Source organism: Palaemon carinicauda, chromosome 10 (assembly GCF_036898095.1).
Source record: "Palaemon carinicauda isolate YSFRI2023 chromosome 10, ASM3689809v2, whole genome shotgun sequence".
In the NCBI taxonomy this organism is placed as follows: Eukaryota; Metazoa; Arthropoda; class Malacostraca; order Decapoda; family Palaemonidae; genus Palaemon; species Palaemon carinicauda.
Window position 1 is genome coordinate 118,200,654 of NC_090734.1, and position 23,858 is coordinate 118,224,511.

The following is a 23,858-nucleotide window of genomic DNA, read 5'->3' on the forward strand; positions in this document are numbered from 1 at the left end:
ATATGCTGAAATATATTCCAGGTAAACATTCCCTCTGAGTTGTATAATCACTGTATCAATGCTGTGAACAAGAAAATTTTACCACTTATTCTAATTTACAGTACAATGACAGCTATTTCCTAGCAGTTATCAAAATGTCAATATTGGAAAGATGGTGGTAATACAGTAGCTTATTTAGATATGTTTTGTAAAGTTATTACATTTGGCTTTTTGTTGTCTCACAGGAGTATGTAATACAGGAGAGGGGGTTCGCAGCCCCCTCGTCCCACCCTTTTAGTTGCCTCTTACAACACGCAGGGATACATTGGCTCTATTCTAGTTGTTGTTATGATGTTGGCTACCCCCTTAAATTGGGGGAAGTGCCTTGGTATACAGATAGATAGATAGACATTTGGCTTTATACTTAAATAAATTAAACAGCAAAGAAATCTAAGAAAACAGACCTTACTCAAATTTTATGCATTAATTGATTTCACAGGTTGGAGAAACTTTGTGTGATAAGCAGAAAGTAATGACAGTGCATGTCTTCAAGGACTACGATGCTAGTGATGTTCTGTATTGTGTCTAAGCAAAAATTTAAGGCAATTTAACTAAAAAAAATGGCAAGAATAGACGTGGGATTATCTAAAAAAAAAAAAATTTCAACCAACGTGGGCATCAAGATACTATCACCAAATTACAAAACCTAATGAAAGGTATTTTTAAAATCCTAAAAGAAACTCCAATTCAGCACTGTAGAGTAAAGGGGCCATGTATGCTGTGGTTCAAAGTTCTTATTGACTTTATTCAAACTTTTGTTGGTTTCAGTTGAAGAAAATTGTACTTATGGTAGTAGGTTAAGAGAAGATACTTATATTCTCAAGAAAATATGATATTTTGATTATAAAATAAATTTTTGAATATACAGGTACTTACCCGGTGAATATATAATAGCTGACGTCTCCGACAGCTCGACAGAATCCAAAAACTCGCGAGCGATCGCCATGAAGGTAGCGGGTGTGCCCACCAGCGCCGACTATCGGCCAGATACCGCATATACATGTAAACAGCTCCAGTTCTTCTCATCCCGCTGGGTCTCTATCGGGGAGGAAGGGGGGGCCTTTAATTTATATATTCACCGGGTAAGTATATTCAAAAATTTATTTTATAATCAAAATATCATTTTTAAATATTAAACTTAGCCGGTGAATATATAATAGCTGATTCACACCCATGGTGGTGGGTAGAGACCAGTATTAATACAGTTTACGGCATAACAAAACCCAAATAAATATAGGTACCTGGTAAGGAAGCTGACTCTAACGATTACTCTGCCTTGTTAGTCCGCTTTCCTCACGAAGCCCAGCCATCCTCTTAGGATGCTGAAAGACTCCCAGGAGCTGAAGTATCCAGGGCGACAACCCATACAACAGGACCTCATCAAAACCCTTAATCTGGGCGCTCTCAAGAAATGACATTTGACCACCCGCCAAATCAAAAAGGATGCGAAAGGCTTCTTAGCCTTCCGTACAACCCAATTAAAAACATTTCAAGAGAAGATTAAAAGGATATTGGAATTAAGGGAATGTAGTGGTAGAACCCTTACCCACTACTGCACTCGCTGCAACGAATGGACCCAGTGTGTAGCAGTCCTCATAAAGAGTCTGGACATCTTTTAAGCAAAATGACGCGAACACCGACTTGCTTCTCCAAAAGGTCGCGTCCATAATACTTCGCAGAGATCTGTTTTGCTTAAAGGCCACGTTAGTTGCTATAGCTCTTACTTCGTGCGTCTTAACCTTAAGCAAGCAACGATCTTTTTCACTCAAGTGAGAATGAGCCTCTCGGATTAAAAATCTAATAAAATATGACAAAGCATTCTTTGACATAGGCAATGAAGGCTTCTTAACTGAGCACCACAAGGCCTCAGATCCACCTCGTAAGGATTTAGTCCGAGCTAAAATAAAACTTCAGAGCTCTAACTGGACACAGCACTCTTTCAAGCTCGTTGCCTACGATCTCTGACAGGCAAGGTATATCAAATGACTTAGGCCAAGGACGAGAAGGCAGTTCATTTTTGGCCAAGAAAACCAAGCTGAAGTGAACATGTGGCTTTATCTGTAGAAAAGCCGATGTTCCTACTGAAGGCATGGATCTCACTGACCCTTTTAGCCGAAGCCAAGCACACTAAGAAAAGCGTCTTGAGGGTGAGATCCTTCAGGGAGGCTGAATGTAATGGCTCAAACCTGTCGGACATTAGGAACCTTAGGACCACGTCTAAGTTCCATCCAGGAGTTGCTATACGACGCTCCTTAGAGGTCTCGAAGGACTTAAGGAGATCTTGGAGATCTTTATTATTGGACAGATCTAAGCCTCTATGTCTGAACACAGACGCCAACATGCTCCTGTAGCCCTTAATAGTGGGCGCTGAGAGGGAGCGAACATTTCTCAGATGTAGGAGAAAGTCTGCAATTTGGGCTACAGAGGTACTGGAAGAGGAAATGGATGATGACTTGCACCAGTCTCTAAAGACTTCCCACTTCGACTGGTAGACCTTGAAGGTAGATGCTCTCCTAGCTCTCGCAATCGCTCTGGCTGCCTCCTTCGAAAATCCTTGAGCTCTTGAGAGTCTTTCGATAGTCTGAAGGCAGTCAGACGAAGCGCGGGGAGGCTTTGATGAAGACTCCTTACGTGGGGCTGCCGTAAGAGATCCATCCTTAAAGGTAGACTCCTTGGAACGTCTACCAGCCATTGAAGTACCTCTGTGAACCACTCTCTCGCGGGCCAGAGTGGAGCAACCAATGTCAACCTGGTCCCTTCGTGAGAGGTGAACTTCTGCAGCACCTTGTCTAGGATCTTGAAAGGTGGAAAGGCATAAACGTCCAGGTGAGACCAGTCCAGCAGGAAAGCGTCTATGTGGGCTGCCTCTGGATCTGGAACTGGAAAGCAGTAAGTCGAGAGCCTCTTTGTCAGAGAGAGTCGCAAAAAGATCTATGGTGGGTTGACCCCATGTCATCCATAGCTTCTCGCACACAGTCTTATGCAACGTCCACTCCATGGAGATGACTTGTCCTCTTCTGCTGAGGCCGTCCGCCAAGACATTAATTTCCTTGCACAAATCTCGCCAAAGGAGAGATGTTACTGCCTTAAATGGAGTTCCTTCTGATCCGTGGATCAAAGACCCGAGCCTTCCAGACTGTCCAGTGGAGCTCCCTAACCCAAATCCGCTGCATCTGAAAACAACACATGGTTTGGGTTCTTGATCGCAAGAGAAAGACCTTCTCGAAGTCTGATGTTGCTGTCCCACCAAGTCAGACATGTCTAGACTGAGTTGGAGATTGGGAAAGAGATACTCACTAAGCCCTTCTCCTTGTTCCAATGTTTTAGGTGAAATCGGAAAGGGCATAGGTTGAGTCTCCCCAGAGAGATAAACTACTCCAGCGATGAAAGAGTTCCCACGAGGCTAGTTCAAACTCTTACAGAGCAACTGTTTTTCTCTTGCAAGTGAAGGACTTTTAACAGAGCTTGTTCCATTCTTGCGGGAGACGAAAAGGGCCGAAAAATCAGACACTGTATCTCCATTCCCAAAAAAAGAATAGTCTGGGATGGGGTACTGTAAGTTACGACTTCTCTACGTTCACTATGAGACCTAGCTCCTTGGTTAGGTCTAATGTCCATTAGAGGCTCTCCAGACAGCGATATAATGACGACGCCCTGATTAGCCAGTCGTCAAAATAAAGGGAGGCTCTGAATCCTCAAAAAATGTAGAAAGCTTGCTACATTTTGCAAGGGCCTTGTAAAAACAAGAGGAGCAGGAATGAGGTCGGAGTACCGTGCTCGACAGTGGTACATTACTTTCCCGTCCACAAACCTCAGATGTAATTGAAAGTTTGGATGAATCGGGATGTGGAAGTATGCATCCTGAAGGTCGAGAGAGACCATCCAGTCGCCTTCCCTTAATGCTGTCAAGACAGCTTGGTAGTCTTCATCGTGAAGTTTGTCTTGACAATGAACACATTGAGCGCACTTACATCTTAAGTACTCCTGCAGTGAACGTGGCTGCCAGATCATTGGAGCCATCCCTGATAGTCTTGTTCCTGCAGAGAACGTGGCTGTCAGATCATTGGAGCCATCCCTGATAGCCTTGTTCATGCATGACATAATTGTACAGCAAAACTTCAAACGCTCGAAAAACTCCTAACAGGAGATGGTCTAGCTCTGAAGCCGACCATAAAATCTTGGAGCGTCTCATGGCCAGGCGCCGGGGAGAGTCTATGAGGCTTGAGAAGTCTCTCTGGGCAGAGGCAGGAACTCCCAAGCCGAGAACTTCTCCCGTGTCATACCAGACTCTCGCTCTATAAGCCAGTTTAAAAGGAGGGAAAGCAAAGGCTGTCTCCCCCAAACTCCTCCTGGTGATCAACCAGTCGCCTAGCAAACGTAAAGCTCTCTTAGAAGAGCGAGAGAGCACTAGCTTAGAAAACAACGGCTTCGAAGTAGCTAGGCCTAGTGTAAACTCTGACGTTTAGGCGAACGAGGAGCAGCAGTTACAAAATGGTCCGGACAAAGATCCTTAAAAATCAGCATGATTTATTTAAAGTCCATAGAGGGCTGAGCAGCTTTAGGCTCCTCTCCGTCTGACAAAGTCCCCAAGGGAATATCAGTAGGAGGGGGATCAGCAACTTCCTCATCTGAAGGAACCTCGTCCGACAATTGCCGAGTCTCATGAAAAGGAGAGACCTGCCGCGGTGGCAATGCTTGACAGGCAAAGTCCACACGCAAAGGAGCAGCAGTAGCAGTCAAGGAAGCGACGTCATGTCGCTGCTGAAAGGACTGACCAGTAACAACAACAGGAGTTGATGGACGCTCGACGTCAAGTCGAGACTGCCTTGACTGCCTAGACTGAGCAGTCAAAACAACCCTTGACTGCGGTGCTTGACGCTCAACGTCAAAACAAGGCAACTGAGCTGGTTGGCGAACGTCCTGAACGTCAACACGAGACTGCGGCAGTGGCTGAACGTCAACACGAGGCTGCGGCAGTGGCTGAAAGTCAACACGGGACTGCAGCGAGTGAGGATCCAAGTCACGTGACTGACGTGACAAACTACCGACATCACGTTTCATAACGTCAAAAGGACGAGTAAATGCTCGTTTGGGCGGCTGACGGCCAGAGTCTCGTTTAGCGTAACGGCGACTCGAAAGCGAAGGTTCATCGTGAACCTGCTCAACGTCATACTTCTCCATAAGGGAGGCAAGCTTAGTCTGCATGTCCTGCAGGACAACCCATTTAGGATCAACGGGAGTCGGAACGGGCCGAGACGACGGTAACGTCTGTGTTGGCAAAACATTGCCTTTACCGCGACCCTCGGACCCCGTGTTACGCTTGCGTTTGATAGGCGAACCGTCTTCCGACGACTGCAAAGGGTCAGAGCTGTCCCCATGGCTACAGCCAGGACGCTGGACCTGTCCTGAAGGGACTGACTTCCGCTTTAAGGGTCTAGAAACTTTGCTCCAAGGTTTCTTTTGCGAGAAGCCTTCGGATGACGAGGAGAAAACAGCCTCGCTCGTCTTATGGTAGGGGCGATCTTGCGAGACACGCCCGATACCATAGAGGGAACGTCTGTTCGTTGGTTAAAGCCTCTCGTCCCCATAAGTCCTACGACATTACTTCTCCCTGGAGCATGGGAGCCTGAAAGAGGTCTCGGACTAGGTGAACGACAAGCACGAACCGACGAACCCTCGGTCGCAACACTAAAAAACACTTTGCGCAATTATCACTTTATCACTACGATTTTCTGTTTTTGCACTTACTTCACTGATATCGTATTTTTCAATAATTTCACATTAGGCATGAATAAAACTGATTTCTACCTGAAGCACGCATTCTCCCTTACATCAAAAGGTTATAATTGCGAAATGAGTCGTATAATGTAAGCACATTAGTACAAGCAAAAATCAGTAAACATATATATCGAATAAAACGGAAATATATAAAGTTAAAAAAGGATCAGTGACTGGGGAGGAGACTAAACACTAGTTCATTAAAGACTACGTTTACAATCTCTCACCGTACAGTGCCTTGGGACGAGAATAAAAACTAAAAACGTTTTATCCTTTCTCCCCGTACAGAGACTTGGGACGAGAGTAAAAAACTGAATCGAGAACAACGTTACTCGCTCCCAAACTCCTTACTTGGGACGAGAATAAAGATCGGATCGTTCTCTCTTCCTCTCTCTCTCTCCGTCTCTCTCTCTCTCTCTCTTGATTTCACACAGAAGAGAAAAGCCCACTCACCCTTCGTCAATAAACAGGTTATTTGACCAAAGGAAAAAACTGAAAGGACTAAGAAATTGAAAATTAACAAGTTCCTTTAAATTAGTATTTAAAACACTTCAGTTTGAAAGAAGAATGAACAAAACGTCAAAATCGATTTACTCTTTCTGCAAAGTGAAACCGTGATTCTCTCTTTCTCTATCGTAACGATAGAGCGCAAACTGCGTAGCATAAATAAACCAAACGTTAGTTCATCTTTGAAACAGCACGAAGACTATTCAAAGAAAATCTTTCATAAAATATCTACTAAAAAATATTAATTTCATAACTCTTACAGAGCAAATGATTTAAACTTAACGAAAATAAAAGTTGAATGGGTTCAACGTTGTTTAACTTCGGTTTCCAAGTTACGACCGCCTACTCTCGGACTAGGGGAAGAATAGGTAAGGTCGCATATAAACAAAACATAAAATTTATCTTGATGTTTAGTATAAATGGAAAGCTAATCGAAGAGGCCTAATAAAGGCGGGTGAGATATAAAATATATAGAGGAAAATCTATAATTAACAACAACAATTTATAACGCGATAAGATAATTGCTAAAAGCCTAAAACACACTTCCGTACACTAAGGGAAGGGTCGGCCATCTTTACTCTATGGAAAAAAACAGAGATAAAAGAGCAAGGGCAAAACACTTTTACTCTCCTTTCAAAAGCATTTCTTTTGAGGATAGTATTGAATAATCCAACACGGCGAAAGCAATAAAACCAAAACCAAGTACTTCACCAATTCGGTAGAAAACTCGAGGTCATAATAGCGAGTGGAATCGACTTGTCGATGAAACCGACAGAGAAGAACTGGAGCTGTTTACATGTATATGCGGTATCTGGCCGATAGTCGGCGCTGGTGGGCACACCCGCTACCTTCATGGCGATCGCTCGCGAGTTTTTGGATTCTGTCGAGCCGTCGGAGACGTCAGCTATTATATATTCACCGGCTAAGTTTAATATTTAAAAGTATACTGACACAGTGAAGATGTATGTTTGTTGTCTAATGTGAATTCTATTAAATATTCAACACAAAAGTATGTACTTGTTATTGAGGATGTGTATTTATGAATTTACACTATATAGACCCGCACTGGGCACCATAAGGCCATTCAGCACCCGAGGGTAAATAGGGGAAAACACTGTCTTTACTCTATAAAGTAAAACTCAGATGAGGCTGGACAGCAAGATGGAAGAAAGGAAGCAGGAACAGAAGTAAAGTACTGTAGAAGAATGTGAAACAACAGAAGTTAGGAACCAAAGGAACAGTACAAAGATCCTAGAGTACTGTAATTCCTACAGTGTACCATGAGAGGGACACTGACAACAATATCTAAAACATGCACTTTTTAATATTAAAAATGTGTGCTGAATAAGCTGCATGAATGCTAGCACATTACACAGAAGCTTTGAATTTTTAATATTATTGCTCAAAGCACCAAAAATTCCACTTGGTTAAAAAAAACACTTGAGAGTATTCTTCTGGGTTATAAATGACCGATTTTACTTAAGTATGGGTATTACACCAAATCCCTATCCCCCAAGTGGTATCAATTGATACCCTATCTTTCCCTTGACAGATTTATCTATCCTTATTTAGCTTTTTTTTTATTTGTACATACACAGCTGATCTAAACCATCATATTTACATGGGCTTATTTATATATTACAGTATATTATCTTTCTTTAAAAAAAAAGATCCTAGGATTCAACTCAATATAGCTTCTTATTTCTCTCCAATTCCACTACTCTCTCCTTACTGACAAGACTCTAACAATTCTATCACTGGCTGAGGATAGGCATACAGTATAGTATCTTCCTAAGTGCAGTATAGTATAGATATCGATGCACTGGTTAAAATCAAGGGTCTAACCATCCTGACTTTGATCATTGATGATACTTAAGCAAGTGCAGTTTACATACAAAACTAGAGTCTTATTGAATCTGTACCTCGAAGAACTTGAAGATATTACAATCCATAAAACTTACCGCATGTCGTGCCAGGAAATACGGGCACCAGCCTTTTTGATGGCCATATTCACGTAGGTCATCCAAATTGTAGCAACCCGAAGGGAGAGGGAATTCTTTTCCATGGAGGTCAAACTTTTCAAAAACATCACATTGTGGAATTGTGTCATCTCTCTGTGCTCTTGATCTCACATAAGAAGCTGTTAGAGCATAGCAACCACTATCAATGATTTTGCCTTCCCGAGCTTTATTAACCTGCAAACCAACAAGGAAACATTAACAAACACTTCATGAGATCTAAAAGTGACAGGAAATCAACTACAAGGAGCAAATCACTTACATTTGCTGTATCATGAACTTGTGTTAAATAAATATGTCACAAATTTAGGGTGTCAATGCCAATCAAAATTGTTTTAAAAGGATGATATATGAGTAAAACAATTACAAAGAAAACCATATCAACAAAAATGAAAAAAAAAACCATAAATCCAGCCTGAAACTTAACTATTAAAAACGGTCTCGCTTACCTCTGGATTAATACAAAGGTGCTTTCTAGATGCAAGAGCTAAACCAGTTATGTTAGAAGGTGCACCAGTTTCTTTTTCAATGTAGGCTTTTAATTTACGCAGTTCTTCTATAACCTGTAACAAGAAACTGGAATAAATTTGTATGCCAAAATCAAATCAAACCATTACACACGAAGTCTTTGATTCTAAAGCTAGCTGATCATGGAAAGGAATCAGAGTAAATTAAACAAATCAGAAGTGCTTCTGTAATCCTTCAGCTATTTGAAAACACTTCCAAGGTTTGACTGGATACTGAGCAAGAAACAAGCTGAAAATAAAACATAATTTCTTGTAAAAAGGTATAACAAAATTCTTCAACTACGTACTGTAGAATCTTGGAAAAAACTAGTTGCAAATAAAATAAAAAGAGAAATGCTTTAGGGACTTCAGAACCCAGTAAAACTTTTCTTTTTGTAATTAGCCAATATTCTTCTAACCTTTTACATGAATAATAAAATAGGTACCTCTCTCAATACTCAAAACACTATTACCAGTCAAGTAGCAGGTTGGTCAGGGCACCAGCCACCCATTGAGATACTACCGCCGTGGAGAAATAGTTAGGAAAAATACAAATTATTTCTAGTTTTATTATTTATTATCATTAGTTAGGTTGAACTTACTGCTATTATAAATCTTATGTACTGTTTATTTGATCTCTAGCCCATCTCTAAAAGAGTTCTTTTTATTACAAAGTGACTGTGCCCTGCACCCAGCAGGGATTATAGGCTAGATGGAGAAGTTGTCAATAGAAAAGTTACTCAAAGCCTGATTCGTTGTTATAACTTCTTCCCGTACACTGATGACAGATTCAAGCACGCCCTACTACACAATGATATAATTGAACTTGAGCAAAAATAATTACGCACATACTGCTAATATAACAATATTTTCCATGGATAGGGTTCACATACTTGTCTCCAGAAACAAGTGAACATTAAGTGACTTAGAACAGTTTTCAGTGGCAGCTAAACTTTAAGCGCTGTCAATGTCCAAACCAGGCTGACTGTTAATACAGATAATGAACCATGGTGTTGCGGGGTTCTCCTTTAAGCTCGAATTTTTTTTTTGACATAGGCCTGGAACTTTCTCTGGATAATATCTACATTAAATGGAAAGGCTCAGTCTTAATGTTAACAATTAGAAAATTTGTATCACAAACCAGACAGGGCTCTATCCTGAAAAAGGGCTTTTATATGTTATATCTTATTTTTTGTGTGTGGGACTTTGCAATCAAGAGGGGTCTCAAAATATGATGATAATTGGTCTCGCCTCATCCATTTTCATGGGTGTAGAATAACCATGACATACTGTGTATCACTGGCAATTGTAAGTTTTTTTTTCTACTACATTTTTTTTTTTTCTCTTACTTTCTGGTGTAGAGGTGAGAATGTAGCCAGGTCCAATGTGCAACCTTGTTTTAAAATCCTTTTGATCTTGACGAAATTACATTTGAATTTAGCCAAGATATGTATCCTATTTATACTTGTATAGTTACTGTATATCATTCTCTAGACTGAATCCTAAGAGGCTCTGCCTGGATATACCTAGGTCGCTGCTTCTGGTTGTTGGAGACCTGTACCTTCTCACTATTCTTTTCTCACAAAATAAATATTTCTTATATTTTTGTAAAATGTTATTTTTATTACTAAAATAAATTTTTGAATATACTTACCCGATGATCATGTAGCTGTCAACTCCGTTGCCCGACAGAAATCTACGGTCGGGATACGCCAGCGATCGCTTATACAGGTGGGGGTGTACTCACCAGCGCCATCTGTGGTCAGGTACTCCAGTACTTCTTGTCAACAAGACCTCAATTTTCTCCTCGGTCCACTGGTTCTCTATGGGGAGGAAGGGCGGGTCATTTAAATCATGATCATCGGGTAAGTATATTCAAAAATTTATTTTAGTAATAAAAATAACATTTTTCAATATTAATCTTACCCGATGATCATGTAGCTGATTCACACCCAGGGTGGTGGGTGGAGACCAGTATACATGTTAACAAAGAAGCTAAGTATCCCGTATTTCATTTTTATTAGTTATTCAAAATAACAATAAAAAATAAATAAGTACCTGGTAAGGAAGTCGACTTGAACCATTACTCTGCCTTTAATAAGTACGTCTTCCTTACTGAGCGTAGCGGTCCTCTTAGGATGCTGAACGACTCTTAGGTGGCTAAAGTATAAAGGGCTGCAACCCATACTAAAGGACCTCATCATAACCTCTAACCTAGGCGCTTCTCAAGAAAGAATTGACCACCCGCCAAATCAACCAGGATGCGGAAGGCTTCTTAGCCAACCGTACAACCCAAAAACAACAATAAAAGCAATCAAGAGAAAGGTTAAAAAAAGGTTATGGGATTATGGGAATGTAGTGGCTGAGCCCTCACCTACTACTGCACTCGCTGCTACGAATGGTCCCAGGGTGTAGCAGTTCTCGTAAAGAGACTGGACATCTTTGAGATAGAATGATGCGAACACTGACTTGCTTCTCCAATAGGTTGCATCCATAACACTCTGCAGAGAACGGTTCTGTTTGAAGGCCACTGAAGTAGCCACAGCTCTCACTTCATGTGTCCTTACCTTCAGTAAAGCAAGGTCTTCTTCCTTCATATGAGAATGAGCTTCTCTAATCAGAAGCCTGATGTAGTAAGAAACTGCGTTCTTAGACATTGGTAGCGAAGGCTTCTTAACAGCACACCATAAGGCTTCTGATTGTCCTCGTAAAGGTTTTGACCTTTTCAGATAGTACCTAAGAGCTCTGACTGGGCAAAGTACTCTCTCCAGCTCGTTACCCACCAAGTTAGATAGGCTAGGGATCTCGAACGATTTAGGCCAAGGACGTGAAGGAAGCTCGTTTTTAGCCAAAAAAAAAACGAGCTGCAAGGAACATGTAGCCGTTTCCGATGTGAAACCTATGTTCCTGCTGAAGGCGTGGATCTCACTTACTCTCTTAGCTGTTGCTAGGCATACTAGGAAAAGAGTTTTTAATGTGAGGTCCTTGAAAGAGGCTGATTGTAGCGGTTCAAATCTAGATGACATCAGGAACCTTAGGACCACGTCTAGATTCCAGCCTGGAGTGGACAACCGACGTTCCTTAGAGGTCTCAAAAGACCTAAGGATGTCCTGCAGATCTTTGTTGGAGGAAAGATCCAAGCCTCTGTGGCGGAAAACCGCTGCCAACATACTTCTATAACCCTTGATCGTAGGAGCTGATAGGGATCTAACGTTCCTTAGATGTAACAGGAAGTCAGCAATTTGGGTTACAGTGGTACTGGTAGAGGAAACTGCATTGGCCCTGCACCAGCTTCGGAAGACTTCCCACTTAGATTGATAGACTCTGCGAGTGGATATCCTCCTTGCTCTGGCAATCGCTCTGGCTGCCTCCTTCGAAAAGCCTCTAGCTCTTGAGAGTCTTTCGATAGTCTGAAGGCAGTCAGACGAAGAGCGTGGAGGCTTGGGTGTACCTTCTTGACGTGAGGTTGACGCAGAAGGTCCACTCTTAGAGGGAGAGTCCTGGGAACGTCGACCAGCCATTGCAGTACCTCTGTGAACCATTCTCTTGCGGGCCAGAGGGGAGCAACCAACGTCAGCCGTGTCCCTTTGTGAGAGACGAACTTCTGAAGAACCCTGTTGATGATCTTGAACGGCGGGAATGCATACAGGTCGAGATGGGACCAATCCAGCAGAAAGGCATCCACGTGAACTGCTGCCGGGTCTGGAATCGGGGAACAGTACAATGGGAGCCTCTTGGTCATCGAGGTAGCGAACAGATCTATAGTTGGCTGACCCCACAGGGCCCAAAGTCTGTTGCAAACGTTCTTGTGAAGGGTCCACTCTGTGGGGATGACTTGACCCTTCCGGCTGAGGCGATCTGCCATGACATTCATATCGCCCTGAATGAACCTCGTTGCCAGCGTGAGCTTTCGACTTTTTGACCAAATGAGGAGGTCCCTTGCAATCTCGAACAGCTTCCTCGAATGAGTCCCTCCCTGCTTGGAGATGTACGCCAAGGCTGTGGTGTTGTCGGAGTTCACCTCCACCACCTTGCTTAGCTGGAGGGACTTGAAGGTTATCAAGGCCAGATGAACTGCCAAAAGCTCCTTGCAGTTGATGTGAAGTGTCCTTTGCTCCTGATTCCACGTGCCCGAGCATTCCTGTCCGTCCAGTGTCGCACCCCAGCCCGTGTCCGATGCGTCCGAGAAGAGACGGTGGTCGGGGGTCTGAACAGCCAATGGTAGACCTTCCTTGAGAAGAATGCTGTTCTTCCACCACGTCAGTGTAGACCTCATCTCTTCGGAAACAGGCACTGAGACCGCCTCTAGCGTCATGTCCTTTCTCCAGTGAGCAGCTAGATGAAACTGAAGGGGGCGGAGGTGGAGTCTCCCTAACTCGATGAACTGGGCCAGCGATGAAAGTGTCCCTGTTAGACTCATCCACTGCCTGACAGAACATCGGTTCCTTCTCAGCATGCTCTGGATGCATTCTAGGGCTTGATTGATCCTTGGGGCCGACGGAAAAGCCCGAAAAGCTCGACTCTGAATCTCCATACCTAGATAGACAATGGTCTGGGATGGGACGAGTTGGGACTTCTCTATATTGACCAGGAGGCCCAATTCCTTGGTCAGATCCATAGTCCATCTGAGATTCTCCATACAGCGACGACTTGACGGAGCTCTTAAAAGCCAGTCATCCAAATAGAGGGAGGCTCTGATGTCTGCCAAGTGAAGGAATTTGGCAATATTCCTCATCAGTTTGGAGGGACTTGAAGTTCATTAAGGCCAGATGAACCGCCAACAACTCCTTGCAATTGATATGAAGCGTTTTCTGTTCCTGATTCCATATCCCCGAGCATTCCTGTCCGTCCAATGTCGCGCCCCAGCCCGAGTCTGATGCGTCCGAGAAGAGATGATGGTCGGGGGTCTGAACAGCTAACGAAAGACCTTCCTTGAGAAGAATGCTGTTCTTCCACCACGTTAGAGTAGCCCTCATCTCTTTGGAAACAGGAATTGAGACCGTCTCGAGCGTCATATCCTTGTTCCAGTGAGCTGCCAGATGGTACTGAAGGGGGCGGAGGTGGAGTCTCCCTAACTCGATGAACAGGGCTAGCGATGAAAGAGTCCCTGTTAGACTCATCCACTGCCTCACCGAGCATCGGTTCCTCCTCAGCATGCTCAGGATGCACTCCAGGGCTTGGTTGATTCTTGGGGCCGACGGAAAAGCCCGAAAAGCTCGACTCTGAATCTCCATACCCAGGTAAACGATGGTCTGGGAAGGAACGAGCTGGGACTTCTCTAAATTGACCAGGAGGCCCAGTTCCTTGGTCAGATCCATAGTCCATCTGAGACTCTCCAGACAGCGACGACTTGTGGGAGCTCTTAAAAGCCAGTCGTCTAAATAAAGGGAGGCTCTGATGTCTGCCAAGTGAAGGAATTTCGCAATATTCCTCATCAGTCGCGTAAACACAAGAGGTGCCGTGGTCAGGCCAAAGCACAGGGCTTGGAACTGGTACACAACCTCTCCAAAGACGAATCTCAGAAAAGGTTGGGAGTCTGGATGGATGGGAACGTGAAAGTAGGCATCTTTCAGATCTAACGAGACCATCCAGTCCTCCTGCCTGACCGCTGCTAGGACCGACTTCGTCGTCTCCATTGTGAACGTCTGCTTGGTGACATAAGCATTGAGCGTACTGACTTCCAGCACCGGTCTCCAACCTCCTGTCTTCTTGGCCACCAGGAAGAGACGGTTGTAAAAGCCCGGGGATTGATGGTCCCGAACTATCACCACTGCCTCCTTCTGTAGCAGGAGCGACACCTCTTGTTGTAACGCTAGCCTCTTGTCCTTCTCCTTGTAGTTGGGAGAGAGGTTGATGGGAGAAGTGGTCAGAGGGGGATTGCGGCAGAACGGAATTCTGTATCCCTCCCTTAGCCACTTGACAGACTGAGCGTCTGCACCTCTGCTCTCCCAGGCTTGCCAGAAGGTCTTGAGTCTGGCTCCTACAGCTGTCTGGAGAGGAAGGAAGTCAAAGCTTGCTTTTCGTGGACTTGGCACCCTTCTTTGACTTGCCCCGGTGACTGTCTGCACGGGTACTTCCTCTACTGGAGGCTCTACCACGAAAGGGCGGAATGAACCTAGTAGCAGGTGTATCAGCAACAGGGGTGCGGTAAGATCTAGGCACGGAAGGTAAGGTTTTCGCCTTACGTGCTGAAGAAGCCTTGAGGTCATGTGTATCCTTCTGGATAAGAGCCGCAGCCATCCCCTTGAAAAACTCCTCCGGAAACAGGCACTTGGAGAGAGGAGCAAACAGTAACTCTGACCTCTGGCAAGGGGTGATACCAGCCGATAAGTAGGTGCATAGATGTTCCCTTTTCTTGAGGACTCCTGAGACAAAAATAGCCGCAAGTTCGCCAGAACCATCGCGAATTGCTTTGTCCATACTGGACATGATCAGCATGGCCGCGTCTTTGTCAGAAGGAGCAGTCTTCCTGCTTAAGGCTCCTAGACTCCAATCGAGGAAGTTAAAAATTTCGAAGGCGCGAAAGACTCCCTTCATCAAGTGGTCCAGATCTGAAAAGGACCAGCAGACCTTCGAGCGTCTCATAGCCGACCTGCGGGGAGAGTCAACCAAACTTGAGAAGTCGGCCTGGACAGAGGCAGGGACCCCCAAGCCAGGTTCCTCTCCCGTGGCATACCAGACGCCCGACTTAGAAGCCAGCTTAGGAGGAGGAAACACAAAAGAGGTCCTTCCCAGTTGCTGCTTGGACTGCAACCAATCCCCCAAAACCCTCAAAGCTCTCCTTGATGATCTGGCGAGGACAAGCTTGGTGTAGGCAGGCGTAGTAGACTGCATGCCCAGAGAAAACTCGGAGGGAGGAGAACGAGGGGTTGCAGACACGAAGTGTTCAGGGTACAACTCTCTGAACAGAGCCAGGACCTTGCGAAAGTCTAAGGAAGGCGGCGAAGACTTGTGTCCTTCCACCTCAGATGGAGGATCATCCAGATGGGCAGCTTCATCCTCAGAAACCTCATCGCCTGAGAGTTGAGTAGCGAGAGGTAAAGGCAGAGTGGCAGACTGAATGGCTGAATCCTGCAGAACGGGTTGTAAGGCATGAGGCTCATGCTGCATGGCATGTGGCTCAAGCTGCATGGGATGAGGCTCATGCTGCATAGAATGCGGCTGCTGCATGGTATGAGGCTCGTGCTGCATGGGTTGAGGAGGATGCCTCATAGCATGAGGCTCCTGCCTCAAGGGTTGAGGAGGTTGCCGCATAGCCTGAGGCTCCTGCCTCAGGGGTTGAGGAGGTTGTCGCATAGCATGAGGTTCCTGCCTCATGGGTTGAGGAGGTTGCCGCATAGTGCTGGAACCTGGCAACTCCCGATGCGGCTGCGTCTGGCAGGGAGGACTGCGTAAAGGTGGAGGAGCGCTCGCAGGAGGAGGGGTGCTAACCTTCTCTGCCTGATACTCCTGCATCAAAGCCGCAAGCTGAGACTGCATAGTCTGCAGCATTGACCACTTGGGGTCCACAGTGGTTGGAGCAGAGGCCTGTTGAGGCACCACTCTACCTCTCTTGGGAGGTGTGCAGTCATCAGATGACTGCGGCGAGTCCGAACTGGCCCAGTGGCTACACCTGGGCCGTTGGACTAGCTCGGAAGGGACCTTACGTTTGAGAGGTCGTGAGACCTGGGTCCACCGTTTCCTCCTGGAAACCTCTTCCGCAGACGAGGAATTTAAGGGCTCATTCGTCTGGGAGTGGAAGTGACGATCTCTATCAGATACGCCCGCAACCACTGAGGATACAACTGTGCGCCGATCAAGGCCTGCCGAACCCTTTGGTCCTTCGACGTTGCTTCTCCCCTGGGCTTGGGAGCTTGCAAGAGGTCCCGGACTGGGAGGACGACTGGCACGCACAGAAGTATCCTCATGCGCAACACTGACACTGACACTATGCACAGCACTGGCACTAACACTTCCCACTGCACTCTTCACTTTAAGCTCCTTGACATCTGCCAAGAGAAGATTGTGGTCACTAACTAACGATTCCACCTTATCACCAAGAGCCTGAATGGCACGCAACATATCCGTCATATCAGGCTGAGCACTCGTAGCAGGTTCGGGGGTCACCACCACAGGGGAAGGAAAAGGTTGAGGGACATGGGGAGAGGAATAAACCAAAGAGCGAGAAGAACTCCTCCTAACTCTCTCCTTCTCTAACCTAGTTGTATATTTGAGGAATTCATTAAATTCGAATTCCGAAAGCCCAGCACATTCCCCACATCGATCTTCCAATTGACAGGATTTTCCCCTACAATCGGAACAAAGGGTGTGAGGATCAACAGAGGCCCCCGGAAGACGCCTATTACAAGTCCCAACACTACATCGCCCACATTTAGGAGCCCGAGAGTGGTCGGACATCCTGAATTTAGGGAACAGTCAAGGGGGAAATCCAAAGTAAAGCAAAGATCGCCAACCAATAAATCAAATTAATTCCAAAAGCTATCCAAGCCAAGGGAAAAGCTTCCTGCACAGCGAAGGCTAAATTTTAGAGCAAATACTTCACCAAAACCGCGAACAAAAGACTCCAAAATCAACAGCGCACCCATGCAGGTCTCGCCGGCGGCACGACAGAGGAAAAATTGAGGTCTTGTTGACAAGAAGTACTGGAGTACCTGACCACAGATGGCGCTGGTGAGTACACCCCCACCTGTATAAGCGATCGCTGGCGTATCCCGACCGTAGATTTCTGTCGGGCAACGGAGTTGACAGCTACATGATCATCGGGTAAGATTAATATTGAAAACTATATTTTTTTCCAGTACATCATAAGTGCTCCCTCCCATCTCAGCCACTAATTTATTATTATTATTTTTTTTTTTTTTGGATCATTGTTTTTTCCCTTTTTTTTTTTTTTGTTTCCTCTACTAATGTTTAGTACTTACATAACCTGAAATTGGCTTACCTCTGAATATTATGATGCAACTACAGTTCTAGCTGGGTCCCCTTGCCCAGTATAAAATCTAGGGGTGGTGCCAAGTGCTCTATTCTCTTGACCTGTTACCTACATTTTTGGGTATTCCACCATTTTACCTTTTAGTACAGTATAGTGAACGCTGGAGTGTGGTCGGCATTCGGACACTAGGCAGTTTGGGTGCTACATCTGGCCACAGTCCGCAAACCACTACACCGCTAGATAGTTATGGGGTCTTTTGACTGGCCAGACAGTACTACATTGGATCCTTTTCTCTGGTTACGGTTAATTTTTCCTTTGTCTACACATATTCTCCTCTGTCCTCATACACCTGACTACACTGAGATTAAAACACAATTCTTCTTCACCCAAGGGGTTACAGCACTGTAATTCTTCAGTGGCCACTTTCCTCTTAGTAATGATAGAAGAGACTCTTCAGCTATGGTAAGCAGCTCTTCCAGGAGAAGGACACTCCAAAATCAAACCATTGTTCTCTAGTCTTGGGTAGTGCCATAACCTCTGTACCATGGTTTTCCACTATCTTGGGTTAGAGTTCTCTTGCTTGAGGGTACACTCAGGCACATTATTCTACCTTATTTCTCTTCCTCTTATTGTTTTGTTAAAGCTTTTATAGTTTGTATAGGAGATATTTATTTAAATGTTGTTACCCTTCTTAAAATATCTTATTTTCCTTTGTTTCCTTTCCTCACTAGGCTATTTTCCCTGTCGGAGCCCCTGGGCTTATGGTATTCTGCTTTTCCAATTAGGGTTGTAGCTTAACAAGTACAGTAATAATAATAATAATAATAATGATAATAATAGTAAGAGGACAGAATATGGAGTTTTTATGATAAAACAAAGTTTTATGAATACTTACCTGGCAGTTATATATATATAGCTGATTATCTCTAAATCGGCAGAATTTTTCAAAACGAGGCAACCGCCTTGTGGTGGTTGGGAGGTAGGTGGTAACACCCGTCACAGGGTGATCCAAGAAATCATTCCCGTGTCCAAGACTTCAGTTCATCTATGCCCGACCTGTCTCCTGAGGGGAGGTGGGTGGGCCTTAGAATATATATATAACTGCCAGGTAAGTATTCATAAAACTTTGTTTTATCATAAAAACTCCATTTTTATGAATAGTATTTACCTGGCAGTTATATATATATAGCTGATTCACACATTTGGAGGAGGGAAACAGACAGAAAACATCGTTGGGGAAACAACAAAAGAGTTGTAGGAGATAAAAACACCTTGATTCCTTGCCTGCTAAGGTAGCTGATTCAAAGGTACAGCCTTTAGAGTGGCTTTCCCTTAGGAGAGTTTATCCAGGAGTAAGCCTGCAAAGCTGCAAAAAACTCAATCGAGTCTGTCAAAGGGATAAGACCAACAACTTGACTAAACTTCAGAAACTACCTTCGCCCCATATAATAAAAACTGCAACCTTAACTCAAACTAACCACCTAACCCTGCAACATAGACATAAACTATCTATCTAGACTGAGGGAACCGCACTACAAGACGAAGTCCACAGACCATCATAAAAACACAAACCCTCATACATGCATATAAACCAAGGTTGAGTGGGGTTATTAACTCCTTTGCCTAATACAGAAACCGCAGCTATGTATGGGCCCAAGGTATAGCACTTGCCAAAGTCTACTCTCACCTCTCTAAGTTAATGAGAAGCGAAGACAGAGTTGCTCCTCCAGAAAATAGCATCCATGAATAGCCTAACTAACATATATTCCTGATATGCCAGAGAGGTAGCAATGGCTCTCACTTCGTGAGCCTGTAATTTCAACAGGGCGAAGTGTTCCTCCTCACATAAGAGGTGGGCTTCCCTAATTTTCTCCCTCAGGAAAAAGGACAAAGCATACTTAGACAGGGGTTTTTGGCGGACCTTTCACTGAACACCATAACAAGTTGGATGCACAGCTCACGTTCATAGTGTGAGCCAAAAAAAACTTTGAGGGACCTAACTGGGCAGAGGAGTCTTTCCTTCTCTCGACCCACTAGGTTCGTGAGGTTAATGACATCAAACGTTGTAGGACAGGGTTACGAAGGGTTCTCGCTCTTTACGAGAAAGATGAACCTTAAGCCACAAACTGCCCTATCCTAATTGAAGTTCACCCTCTTCCCAATCGCCTGGACTTCGCTGACCTCTTGGCATTCGCTAGAGTCATAAGGGAGAGGGTTTACTTTGCTACAACCCGAAGAGAGGCTAGCGAGATAGGTTCAAATTTCTTGGAGCACGGAAACTTAAACACCACATCCAGGTTTAAGAGTACCTATTACGTCGTCTGAAAAGACCCAATGAGGTCCTGCAAACCTTGATTTTGGGACAACTCTAGGCCTCTATGCCTAAAGACGGCGGAGAGCATACTGCTGTATCCATTGATGGTAGATACAGCCAGCTTAGCATCCTGTCTGAGGTACAAGAAGAAGTCTGCAATCGGGCTCAGAAAGGTAGTGGATGAGGAAACTTGTGCCGCCTGCACCAAGCTCTAAAGGTCTCCCACCTAGATCGGTAGACTCTTTGTGAAGAGATCCTCCTTGCTCTGGCGATAGATTTCGTCGCTTGTGCCAAAAAGCCTCGAGATCTGACAAGTTTCTAGTCAGTCTGAAGGAAGTCAGTTGAGAGCAAGGGGGGTAAGATGATACCTCTCGAAGTGGGGCTGTTTGAGAAGATCTGGACTTGCCGAAATCTTCTTGGGAAGTCCATCAACATGCCCATCACTTCCAAAAACCATTCCCTAGCAGGCCAGAATGGAGCCGCTAGGATCATTCGCCCCGAATCGAGGAGAGCGAATTTCCTGAAGACCAGATTGATGATCTCGAACGGGGGCAACGAAAACATGTCCACCCCCGTCCAATCCATCAGGAAGGAGTCCACTGCTACAGCTTCCTCGTCCGGGACTAGGGAGCAGCAGTAGGGGATCCTCTTCTTCCAGTTGGAGGCAAAAAGGTCTGTTACAGGTCTGCCCCACAACATCCAGAGACTAACAAACTTGCGAGTTGGGAGACCATTCTGAGGGAAAAACAAGTCTCTTCCTGCTGAGCATGTTTGCCCCGATGTTTCTTGCCCTAGAACAAACCTCCTTTCTAGATCCAAGAAATCAGAACGAAGGCGTCCTTGATCTCGACACACGATTCGACTAGTGTCATCACGAAGTCCTAGATTCTCATGTTCAAAGTCATGCCTCATGCTAGAACTTCCTGAAAGACGAGGCGCCGATCGTCCTGTAAGACGTGGCGCCGATAGTCCTGTAAGACGTGGAGCCTGTAAGACGTGGAGCCGAGAGGTTAACAGAGCGAGACGCTGAACGTTCTAAAAGACAAGGTGCTGAGCGTCCTGGTGTCAGACGAGACTCTTCTTGTTGACAGGAAGACCTAATTATTCGATAGGCTCAACGTTATCTAAAAATCCAGATACAGGGACGCTCTGATTTCTCCAGAGAGCAGTACAGTATTCCGCTACATAAAGCAAAAGTTACGTGAACATGAGAGGGGCGGAGCTGAGACCAAAACACACGCCCGAAACTGACCCATTCTACACCCGTTCTTCCCTGTAAACAAACCTCAGATAAAGTTTGATTGCATAGCCTGCCACTTAGACTCCTCTCTAGAACTGGGAGAGAGAATCGTTGTAGCTAAAAACTAAAGGAGGTTTCCCTATAAAAGGAAAAAGTAATCCTCCTTCAGAAGAGGTACTGACCAAAGGTCTGCTCCCCTCTTCTCCAAAGATTTTGATGTCTCCATGGAGGACTTTGACTTCTGAACGAAGACGTAAAGAGCATTTACGTCCAGGACCGGACAAAAGACTCCCTCTCCCAAAAGAGAGACATTGAAGTTGCAAAGTTGGTTAGGCAGAAAAGTCTTATCGGAGTAACTAACAAAGGAGGATTCAGTAGGAAAAAGATTTCGCATCCATCCCAGTAAAAACACGGACCAAAGGTCTGCTCCTCTCCTCTCCTAGGCTCGCCAGAAGTAGCAAATTCTGGCTCTTACTGTTGTTAGTCATCAAAGGTTTCTGTTTTAAGAAACAAAAATTAATATATTCTTAAAGCTCCATTAATGACCACGTGAAAACTCAGAGGGTGGGGAACATGGAGCAACAGAACTTAGGATCCTCTCCTTCTGTTAACCTCAAACAATTCAACAGGAGAAAAGTGATCACTAAAGTCATCCTTGACAAAGATCTTAAAAGACGTGGCGTCGCCCTGAAAGAACAAGGCGGCGATCGTCCTATCATCCTGAAAGACGAGGCTGCCCTCATCCCGAAAGACGAGGCTGCCCTCGTCCCGAAAGACGAGGCTGCCCCCGTCCCGAAAGACGAGGCTGCCCTCGTCCCGAAAGACGAGGCTGCACTCGCCCCGAAAGACGAGGCGGCACTCGCCCCGAAAGACGAGGCTGCACTCGCCCCGAAAGACGAGGCTGCATTCGTCCTGAAAGACGAGGCTGCATTCGCCCTGAAAGACGAGGCTGCATTCGTCCTGAAAGACGAGGCTGCATTCGCCCTGAAAGACGAGGCAGCATTCGCCCTGAAAGACGAGGCTGCATTCGCCCTGAAAGACGAGGCAGCATTCGCCCTGAAAGACGAGGCTGCCTTCGCCCTGAAAGACGAGGCAGCATTCGCCCTGAAAGACGAGGCTGCCTTCGCCCTGAAAGACGAGGCTGCCTTCGCCCTGAAAGACGAGGCTGCATTCGCCCTGAAAGACGAGGCTGCATTCGCCCTGAAAGACGAGGCAGCATTCGCCCTGAAAGACGAGGCTGCATTCGCCCTGAAAGACGAGGCTGCATTCGCCCTGAAAGACGAGGCAGCATTCGCCCTGAAAGACGAGGCTGCATTCGCCCTGAAAGACGAGGCAGCATTTGCCCTGAAAGACGAGGCTGCATTAGTCCTGAAAGACGAGGCAGCATTCGTCCTGAAAGACGAGGCTGCATTCGCCCTGAAAGACGAGGCTGCATTTGCCCTGAAAGACAAGGCTGCATTCGTCCTGTCTTGAAAGACTTAGCGCCGAGCGTTAATGCAAAATGATATTCATTATGCCACTCGGCGCGTTCGGTTCCGACCAGAGGGTTCATAAGGCCGACTGGCGCTCTGGGACAAAAACCGAGTCAATGATGGTTTGTAAGCATTGATATTAGCAGCGAATATCTATGACTTAAAGTATTGCCATTAAAATCAAAAGTGATGCAATACAAAACTCTAAAAGCAGTGTAAGAATCTTAACGTCCAACGCTCTTTGCTTTCCCATGGCAAGGGCGAGCATTCTTGGGAACGTTAACAGGAACGCTCGCGAGGGCGTTTGCTCGTGAGCTAACGCCTCTCGTTTCCTTTCGCCGATCGACTTTCCTTCTCCCATGGGCCGGGGAGCTTGGAAGAGGTCTAAGGCTAGGAAAACAACGTCCCTGTGCTGAAAGAATCCAATGCCTAATTTAGCACTGAAAACTTGCACTATTAAACTCTTACACAAAAAACCATAATTAGTCCTGCCCGTTGTGAGAGAACTTATTCTTCTGCCACGGGCTTGAATGAGAAAGCAAAATCGTCTCTAGTACTTGCTCTATAAACTGTAACAAAATATTTTTATAAAATATTAAACTAACATTTCCATAATAAAATAAACTTTCAAACATACTTACCCGGCGGTCACAAAAAGAAAAAACCACCGGGCAAGAGTTGAGATTAAAAATAGATGTTGAACACACTCACCCGGTAGTTACATATAACCACCGGTAAAATTAAAAGTCATAAATACCTACCCGGTAGTTACATACAAACGCCGGGAAAGTTATACGTTAAAGATTAAAATGAACAGAAAAAAGGGAAAACAAATGTAATCCACAATTGATTCAAAGGGTTTTCAAAAACAAGCGAGTTGTCATGATAAAAAGAACAGATATAGCAATAACGTATCTATATATATAAATGTAAACAATAGGAACATATAAATAAAAATGCTACTAAAACTAGAATTCCCATATAGTTGTTGTTGGAGAATAATAGCCAACACTTTAATTCCCATATCGAAAAGAACGCTACCAAGGCATGTT

At 45.0% G+C, this 23,858-nt stretch overlaps 1 protein-coding gene across 5 annotated transcripts in view; it reads right to left on the minus strand.

Annotated features, from left to right (window-relative positions):
• The window catches only part of Xpd (general transcription and DNA repair factor IIH helicase subunit Xpd), a 436,267-nt gene that overhangs the window by 50,073 nt on the left and 362,336 nt on the right, over positions 1-23,858 (minus strand). For all 5 annotated transcript variants that reach the window (XM_068381754.1, XM_068381755.1, XM_068381756.1 and 2 more), the window contains 2 exons: positions 8,792-8,905; positions 8,286-8,519 (listed from right to left, as the gene is read on the minus strand). In XM_068381754.1, the coding sequence (XP_068237855.1) occupies positions 8,286-8,519; positions 8,792-8,905 (348 nt within the window). The remainder of the gene's footprint in view (positions 1-8,285; positions 8,520-8,791; positions 8,906-23,858) is intronic.